This window comes from Branchiostoma floridae, chromosome 7 (assembly GCF_000003815.2).
Source record: "Branchiostoma floridae strain S238N-H82 chromosome 7, Bfl_VNyyK, whole genome shotgun sequence".
Taxonomy (NCBI): domain Eukaryota; kingdom Metazoa; phylum Chordata; class Leptocardii; order Amphioxiformes; family Branchiostomatidae; genus Branchiostoma; species Branchiostoma floridae.
The window spans coordinates 19,998,652-20,008,932 of record NC_049985.1 but is presented as its reverse complement, the minus strand read 5'-3'; the positions used below and the strand labels follow the sequence as shown (position 1 = coordinate 20,008,932).

Below are 10,281 nucleotides of genomic sequence, written 5' to 3'. Positions count from 1 at the left end.
TATCAATCAACACAAACCCAAAGATTATCTTATCTAGTATTCATAACCAAGCAAATATTGGTGGGGACACCCGAACCACACAAAACAGGGTCAACATACAGTATTAAGTTCAAGCACTAGGAGGCCCAAAATCAAACCTGACCATCAGGACACTAGCACCAATTCATGTACCAAATAGCAGCACAATCGCACGTTGCATTCTAGAGATACAGCGCATGCGTCGTGCACGCACAAAAAGTAACCTGCAGTGTCAAGTTCAAACACCAAGAGGGAAAAAAATCAAAATTGAGAATTAGGCAACCACGACCAACACATGTACCAAATATCATTGCGTTCGCACCGTTCGTTCTGGAGATACAGCTCCGAAAACGCCCCATCTACACACTAAAATCTACCTGCTGTGTCAAGTTCAAACACAAGGAGGCCAAACATCAAACGCAAATGACAGGCAGCAACCACCCATCCTTGCACAAAAAATCGTCACAATCGCGCGTATCGTTCAGGACATACAGCCCCCAAAACACAAAAAACGCAACCTGTAATGTCAAGTTCAAACACCAGGAAGCCCAAAATCAAACCCGATCGTCAGGCCACCACCGCCAACCCATGTACCGAAAATCATTGCGATCGCACGATCCGTTCTCAAGATACATCGCCGGAAACGCCCCTTCCACACATCCACACATTCCCACGCTACTGAAAACTAAACCTCTAGTGGAAAAGGGTTCCTGCAAAATAATCTAAGTTTGCCCCCCCCCAAATGACCTGATTTACTTTTCAAACCGAAATTGCTTATTTACTCATTTCAATGAGAACAAGCCAGAAATGAAGTCCATAAGGTACAATAGCATGTGCTCATTAGGTATGCAGAATGTGAACTAATGTAGCGTAAGCTGTAAGAATTCATTACCTTCCCCTTCAAGGTAACACACGTTGCAAGTATGAAAAGTATTCATCGCTCTTCAGGAAGCTATTCTAGCAGTTTCTAATCCCTTAGTTTACCTTGACCCTCAAATCCAGTTATATTTCTCATGCCTCAAGTTCAACAACAATATGAGATACACATTTTCCTCATTAACTTATTAAGCACAGGTATAGCCTGCACGTAACGCGTATACACCAACCGATCAGACTGGCTGTTAAATTGTTTTTGCATTTTGCGACTTGCAGTCGCAAAATGCCTTCTGGCCAGTGTAGTCACCGTTGTGATGTTGTGATGTTGTGATGTTGAGATGAACGGACCTGTTCAATCCATGCCAAACATTTGTATACCTGTTAAAACAGGCATTTCTTCAGCATGTTCGCACTAGCGCAGTGGTAAAGTTTACGCATTCTAAACCAATGCACCCGGTTCGAATCCGGGGAGGTAGATTTTTTTCAACTTTTTTTTTCTTTTTTACATCCATTGAAATACTAATTTTACATCCATTTGGCCACACCAATTTATTTCTTTGGTTAACGGATTCGCCGCTTCGTTTTTTTGCCGAATAGAAATAAAAATTAAAAAAAAAACTTTAAAATGCCCCGCAACAGAGCTCATTCAAAAACAGGCAATGTGTAGTGAAATTTGCTGCAGTTCACGCAAATTTTAACAGGTGGCGTCTAGATCTGCTGCAGTTCAGGCACATATGTGAATCTCTCCATGCGCCAATATCAGGTTTAGTTATTCTGTTCTATTTATATGACATTCTAATAACTAGAAAAAAACGTTCACACACGCAAACATTGGCAAAATGCCAGCTTTTTTAAAAGCACTTGTTTTATATATCGTGATGTCAGTAATTGCCGATTCCTCGGCAGATGGACATTATCGGAGGAAGAATCAGAAATCTGTGGCAAAAGCGGCTGTTGACACGCGTGCGGAAATATCGTTCTACAGGAACAGTTCTCCTGAAGATGACAGTTGAGTGGTTGGACAGCATGTTGGATAGAGAGAGGATGGATAACCTCGGTAGTTTTGCTGCACACTGAAGAAGCCGAAGATGTATGGGTTCTCGGGGGAAGCGCTGTCGTGTATCCAGTCATACTTATCAAATCGCAATTGGACGCCAATGGATCATACAAGCAAAACTGAGTTCTACAATGCGGGGTGCCACAGGTAAGTTTGGGACCACAACTCTACAATATCTACGTCCGTGACAGGTCCACCCCAGTAGAGAATGGGAAACTGATCATCTATATGCTGACGACACAGCTTTCTTGTTGTACGTGCAGCAAGACGCACTGTACAGGACATAATGACAAAGGCTCTGGCGGATTTATAGAATGTGTGGCTAAATGGTTTGACTACAGCATGCTTAAACTCTACAACGACAACACAAAAACCAAGCTGATGGGGACAGCTAAGAAGACATGTGCACGACTCACACGCTGAAACTCGGGCGGTAGCGTTTACAATGAATACCTACTGTCAAGTGGACCAATCCGTCATTCCTATGTCCGTTATTCTCCTTTGAAGATTTTACAAAAACGCTGTTTCAGAGCAAACATACACCACTTCGTCCTGACGTCACAAACTGTCTGCCACCAAAATCAAGACCATAGCACATCAAAAGATATAACGTTAATAAAATTATTGCCGTGGCGACTGTTTTATTGTTTATAAGTATGAAGCGTTGGTGTGTTTTACTATTCGTGTTCTATCTATGAAGATTGCTTGACGAGATGGATGTTTGTAGTACATTGTAAAAAAATGGCGGTCTCTTATGAGTGACTAGTGACCTATTGTAAATGTTTCTTATTGATTATCAAAATGAGGTCCTCATTTGCATAAATCATATCTGTTGATCATTTTCCCACCATCTCATAATAACACTATACTTAATGTATGGACGTCTTAGCAAAGAAAGCATTTTCTTTTAAGTTACGTAAATATAGCATTTTCTCATAAATTACGTAAATGAGACCCTAATTTGCATGACTTATGTGATTGTCTAAAATGTCAACTGAGCATAGCTGCCAAATTTCGCAAGAATGAAATCCTCATCATTTAACATTATGCTATCATAACAAGTCGTAATTGATTATGCAAATGTGGTAACAATTTGTATAATTGATGTCAGTTACATTGCCAGTAGAAATCACGATCGGAGTTTCTGTCGACAGAAACCTACATCGGGATCTCTACCGACGGCATCGCCTATTCTGGCGGTCGGGATCCCGATCGGGGAATCTGTGGACAGAAACTCTGATCAGGATCTCTACCTTCAGATCCCTGCAAAGAGAATTTTTGATTTATAAATCTATTGGGCTTATGTCAAATAGCTCATTTTCTAAGTGACATAATTTGAGGCAAATTCAAACTCGTGATGTTATCTACATCCTGATGTAGATAAAGTTCGGCGACCTCATACCTCCATGAAATATTTAGAACTTTTGTGGATGTAATGCAAATGGCATACACATTTACATGATATATGCATGGTGGTGTTCATCATTTATTAGCTTACACATGTAACAAGTAAAAAAATCCCATCATTTATCATCAAACGCTTTAAATAGCCATGTTTGCATTAATTGTACAAATAAGCTCCTCATTTGCATGTTTGGTATCTGTTTATGTTCCACATGAGTCATGAATTACATGTGTATGGAAAACAATAAATATATCGTATATTACAGTTCCTCATTAATTATGCAAAATTAAATCTCAACATACATAACATGCATATCATGGTTTACATATTTGCCTGAGCTACCTGCATGCTCAAAATAATGGACATCTGTCGTTCCTTTCTTCAGTTATCCTGTTTAAAATCCTTTGACAAAAATGCCCCTTTAGTTTTAAAATTCAATGTTACGGCGCTGAAACTTGGCCCTGTACCTGCCACCGAAATGTTAAGACCGTAGCATGTCCAGGACAAGAGATACATTGAAAAAACTGCAATGATAAAATATTCTCACTACATATGCAAATAACCCCCTAATTTGCATAATTTCTATTTCATTTGCACATCTTTGTCAAAGTTACCCAGATGCCAAAAATCATGATGAAAATCCGTTATTTCCATAGCGCAAGAGCTATGTAACATTCCAAGATCGTGACCAAGCTCGTTCAAAACGCGAGATATCAAAACTGGAAGTTCTGCTGCAGTACTAAGCGAAGCCGCTAGGGTTCACTCACACAGAGACTCTACCGGTAGAGATCCCGATCGTGGTTTCTGTTGACAATAACTTCGAACTTGATCTCTCCCGGCAGAGTCTCTGCCCTGAAATTTATAAGTTCGCATGAGGCCCTAAAGGTAGCTGGAAAAATAGGAGAAACTTGAAAAATATAGACAGATAACATGTCGGTGGAGTTAGCTGGTCGAAGAATATGGTTTGCGACCAGCTAACTACTCTGGCATGTTGGCTACATTTGTTTATCAACCAATTTCTACTGTTTTCCAGTGACCTGTGGAGCCTGGTATAGGCTGACTTTCATGCGGACCTCATACGGACTTGGTATATACGCAGTTGAGAACCCACCTTACCCTTAGTTCACACCTGTGCGTCCCTGTACGATATTAGTTGCGTATTGACATTTTAGGGGGGTTCACACGTGCTTACATATTCAAGTCCGTTCTTAGCCTCCACCAGACTCCACAGGTCGCTGGAAAAATAGTAGAAATTGGACAAATAGAGACGTCAGAGATATAGATGTAATTCAGGCATGTCTCTAGTTCAAGGGCAGCTTCAGCCATACAGGGTCATTGACCTCCTCTGTTTTTATCATGACCTTAAGTGACTCAATGGCACCTGATGTAGGATTATGAACCATCCGAAAGTCTTTGTTCTGGTAATACCTTTACAAATACGTTAAATCTCTCTTGGCATTGCCTATTCGCTATTCGCAGAGTACAGACGTATCTGTATCTGTATCTATATAGCCGGTATAATTGCCCTTCGGCGTAACACACCAGAGGAGCTTGGAATTCTGTCCACAAATCTTCATTGAGAATTGGACTGTATTTTTGTCTTTCTATCGCAATTCGAGTGTTTATGGATATGTATGTTGTTGGTTTTTTTTTGGTCCGTAGATAATTTGAAATGTTCATGAAGCTGTTATGTACGGTAATATTAAGAATTTTTTTACCAGGATAAAAGGTTTATTCCCTTCTGTAGCAACGTGTTGTTATTCCAATGTCTGAGGTCTGGAAAGTGTACATTCTTGGGTTTTCATCATCTAGCGGGCCGCATTTGTACTTTATGGATATTTCTTACTAATTAGGTATCAATCAAACGTGCAGCCTGTCATTATTTCATCGTTCTATAGATCAAAATAACACGCAAAATGTTTTAGATCTGCAATCAATCGGCCATATCTTCAGTTATTTATGGTAGCAAATGTCATATCGCGTTTCTTTAGAGTAATGAGAACAACATCATTGTACACCGACACCAATACAAGCAATAGTAGTATCAGCAAAGGAAGGAGGTGGATGATATGTGATTTTTATGCTAAATAAATTTAAAATGAAAAAAATAGAGTCACTTGGAGCCTGGGGTCAGCCTCACAAAGTGCAAGTAAAGTAGGTCACCAAAACACAGCGCGCCTGACGGACACTTCCTCTAAATAAATAACTGACCGCGAAACTTTCGACATTTGGCACTGACCAGGCCCCGTCGGCATGTGTATATAAATCCTCGGGGTTTTAGAAAGGACGGTTTCTAAGGCCGCAATTCTGAACAGAAACGCTGGAGGACACCAAAAAGGATAACTGTCCAGAAATGCCCCCGATTATTATTTCTCAGATCCTGGCATTTGTCCAAGATGTTTATTTGTCAAAGTTGCTGTTCCTCTGGAACAGAAGTAGCATCAAACTATGTAAGAATTAACAAACGGAACGTTCATTCAAAATGTGTTTTTCTGCCTTGCTTGCACTGCTAACTCTTCGACGCATGTCTATGACTGTAACGCAAACCGAGGCGCGTACCACCCAGGCGTTTGGCGGTACTATACTTAACGTTACATCGCGTATACAAGCGTTTGTGTTTAAGACCAACTTGTTTATAGTAAAGTTTACACCGTGGGACGCTTCTAAACCACAGGCAAATGTTCCAGATCACTTAACATACTGTGAAAATTACTGGCTACAAACCTGCCATATTTATATAACCTGACGACTGTTGCAGTACGGCAGCACTTAACAGTTGTAGGAAAATGAACAAAAGATTCAGTTCGACAAGCGTTAAACTTAGCGAAGCTTACCTTCCGGACCGAGTCTGAAGGAGGGGTGGTGCAGGAAGGGCTGCCATGCTAGGTCTGACGTCACGAATCTAGAACTCATGCTTGTCCTTTATCCGATGAGAGACAGGTAGCGCGCGGGTGTCTCCAGAAGTGTGCCGACATGGCTCAGAAGCCACATGTGCTGCACTCCGCACTTTCCACAGTTGAACCTCTGACTACCGGGAAATGTTGGACCGAGGCTCGCTAGGAGTTTTTCGGAACGCACTTTTACAGCATTTGGCACGCTATGCCCTACAAAGATAACCCAAACGCAGAAATATTTGGGTCAAATCTTATTTTTGTGCATGTATGCATGTACTGGACTTGGTTGTGGGCTGACCCCGCTTGCGATTCTTACATTACAAATACAGTGTGCAGCAAACGGTTGGATATGTTGTGTGGTAGGGGCCCGCTGGTAGTTGGTAGGTGCACTGCTGGGGCTGTTTACAAAAAAAAACTTTAGGATCAGAATTTCGTATAAGTTATGCCCGTAATAACCACACACACACACAAATCGTCTGCCTTACGAGTAGAATACCAGCTCTTGCATTTTCATAAAAATAGGGAACATACGTGAGAAAAATTATGACATAAACAAAAACGTAATGGTATACGAATAATGCTAATTGGACTTTTTGATTTAGCATACCATTACGCTTGGATATCTCAAATTCATTCATTTCTTCCTGACTTATCCTGTCCGCAACCCAAAAACACTTCTTTCCGACCCAAAGAGCTATCTGCATCATCACCGTATCTGCATACCAAACATCGTGACCATATCTTGTCCAGGTCACCGTGAGATATCAAAACCGGGAGTTCCGCTGCAGCATCACAGAAAGCCGATAGGAGCCCAGGATGTAATCATTCAGGTACGTATACCCGCGTACTAGATATCAAGATAATCCACCCAGGCCTTCTCGATCTATCATGTTGGCAGACGGACATGGAAACACACGGCTGAAAATATAAACTTCTTCTTGACGAAGCTATAAATATGCGTAGAAGCTCAATATCAACGAAGAACACGGATTCAACTTTCTCAAAAAAAGTGAACAGAAACTAATGATCTGATAAAGAAAGAAATACCTAGTATAATGTAACAGACCTGGCCTAGAGGAGTGCTCGAGGCCAGGTCTGTGCTTACCTCTATATCTACGTACTATACATTGTCACAGTATTATATTGAAATGCTTGAGGCACTTGCTACTGTAAAGACCCACAAATACTTACAAGGCACAATTATTTTAGTTCGCACTCATTCATATGCGAAGGATCTGAACCATATAGCACACTAAAGCATAAATTCCATATTCAACAATGCAACATCATATACAAAGTCGGACTTTTCGGTAAGTTCACGAATACAGCACAGTAAACCTGGTGTACATGTACACATGTTAATGATCGTGCACACGTGGCTTTTGTTAGAGCGTAGTTCAGGTCAAGTGTGGCCTCGTGGGGCAGACTGGCGTGGTAATATTAGAGACATAATAAACAGACGTGATTTTACTCTCAGAAGATACGCCCGAGAGCACTTGTACAGTTTAGACAACTGGGGAAAACTAAGAAGATGTCTGTCTGCAAACATAACCTGTTTCCGATTGGTTACTATCTACATGAACAAGACTGGCAATAAAAACATTATTGCCATGGCGACGGTGGAGGTGAACACCAATACAACTCAAACCGGGAATCGACTGGAACTTCCCTGTCGCACTATCCCTGGCACAATTCATTGGCCTACCTGTAACATAAACCTTTTTTTTGCTTACTTACTTGCTTAAGGCCGACCGTCGGGCACCGACGATGTCGTCACTCCTGTCCTCTGTCGCAGGTGTCGCTTCTCTCTCCGGGCTTCCGCCTAGTTGTTAAACCTTTCGGTGTACAGCCGGGTTCCTGCCAGACAGGTCAGCTTCCACCCACTCCTGTCTGCCGCACAATGTTCCAAACTGTGGGTTGGGATATCACACTTCTACGTGTTGCTTTTGATATTGTCCTTGTACCTTTTCCGCTGTCCTCCTACCGAACGCCTGTCGTGAGTTAGCTCTCCATAGAGGACTACTACACCGGTTGGCAGGTAAACGGATGACGTGGCCGACCCATCTCAACTGGCGCTGTACCAAGATGGTTTCCATGGGATTAATGTCAGCCCTACGACGTATCTCTGTGTGGGGTACCTTATGCCACCACCGCAGACCCAAGATTCTTTGGAGGCAACGGATGTGGAACTGTTCAAGTGCCCGGATGTGATGACGGTACAGTGTCCAGGACTCACTTGCGTAAAGCAGGATGGAAAGACATACAGCCTTGTAAAAAGCGACTTTCGTCTGTATTGTAAGGTCCTTGTTCAGAAAAACTCTACTGGCGAGACGTCCGAAAGCGGTGGAGGCAAGTCCAATTCGTCTCTGTACATCGTCCGTGACGTCAGATGATGTGTTTAATACAGATCCAAGGTAAGTGAAAGTCTGGCCATTTTTCAGCTGAGTGCCTTGATGCGGATGTCTTATTCAGATGTGTTACCTTGGCCATGGTACATAACCTCTGTTTTCCCCTTGTTGATACCGAGTCCAGCGCGGGTATAAGCAGTATCAAGGGAGTCCAGGTTCCTCTGCAACCCTGTAGCACAACAGCTGGTGATAGCGGCATCATCAGCATACTGCAACTCTAGGATAGACTCTTGTTTAATACGGGTCTTGGCTTTGAGTCTGCGGAGATTAAACAGGTTGCCATCAAGACGATACGTCAGTTGAACACAGTCCTCGGGCCTGATGTGTTTCTTTGCAGTGAGCATGACTGCGGCTAGGAACAGGTTGAATATGACAGGTGCGATAACGCACCCTTGCCTCACACCAATGAGATTAAGAACGGGTCAGACTTTTCCCCAGCGCCAAGAACCCTCACCATCGCACCGTCATGGAGTGCCCTCAGTACGGCCAGAAACCTGCTGGGGCAGCCAAATCTCCTGAGCACTTCCCAGAGTAGTGGTCTGTTCACGGAGTCGAAGGCCTTAGTTAAGTCTATAAAGACCATGTACAGTTCCTTATGTTGCTCTTTGCACTTTTCCTGCACTTGCCTCGCCACAAAAACCATGTCTATGGTACTGCGGTCTTTGCGGAATCCGCACTGACTCTCTGGTAGGATGTCCTCTGCCACAGACTTGATCTGCCACAAGAGTAAGATCTTTGTGAGCACTTTACCTGCGCATGACAGCAGGGAGATGCCGCGGCTGCTGCCGCCCTTTCTCCTGTAAATGCTAACCAGGTCAGCATCTTTCCACTGCTGTGGAACGCAGCCTGTGTTCCAAGAGGCCGTGACAAAACTGTGAAGGTGCCTGGCTACTGCCTCACCTCCGCAGCGCAGAATCTCGCCTGGCACACCGTCAGGACACGCTGCCTTGTTGCTCTTCAGGGAACCAATGGCGGACTTCACCTCGTCGAGAGTCGGCAGATCATCCAGCTCTTGCATGGTCTGGAGTTCGGGGATGTCATCAAGGATGCTGTGTGCAGGATCCAGTGAATGTGACAGTGTTGGCATTCCTGTGGCAATGTTGGAATTCCGGCTAGAAAGGCATTGTTGGAATTCCAGCGAAGGAAGCAATGTTGCATTTGCCAGAGAGGTAGTGTTGGACAGTGCCACCTGAATTCCAGTGTAAGAATGTGTGCCAAGAAAAGCAGGGTTTGAAATATTTCTCAGTATTGTAGAAGATTATATCATATGCTGGCAGGATGGTGTTGGGTGGCTGGCTTGCCCACCATCCGCACATGTCTTTGCGCTTGCATTACATAACCAAAAAAGTATTTTAAACACTGAGCGCTTGTATGCGTGCGTGTGTTAAGGTAAACAAGCTCTAAAACGTATCCTTCATAACATGACAACCAAGACAAGGTGATCAATTGTACAGGGTGTCCCTATCTACGACTAGTTTTCTAGAACAAATTCCCCCTGGAGCCAGTATGACCTACAGTCCACCATTGCATTCCTGAGATACTAGTACATCCTGCATAGATCTTTGGGGGACTTACATACCAGCATACCTGTGGACTACTAGGATTCCTGTGGAAACATTCCTG

At 43.0% G+C, this 10,281-nt stretch overlaps 1 protein-coding gene across 1 annotated transcript in view; it reads right to left on the bottom strand.

Moving 5' to 3' along the window:
* LOC118420150 overlaps positions 1-6,318 on the bottom strand; it is a 35,000-nt gene extending 28,682 nt beyond the window's left edge. The window contains exon 1 of the mRNA XM_035826859.1: positions 6,191-6,318. Within this exon, the coding sequence (XP_035682752.1) occupies positions 6,191-6,269 (79 nt within the window). The 5' untranslated portion in view covers positions 6,270-6,318. The remainder of the gene's footprint in view (positions 1-6,190) is intronic.
* Positions 6,319-10,281: the final 3,963 nt, after the last annotated feature.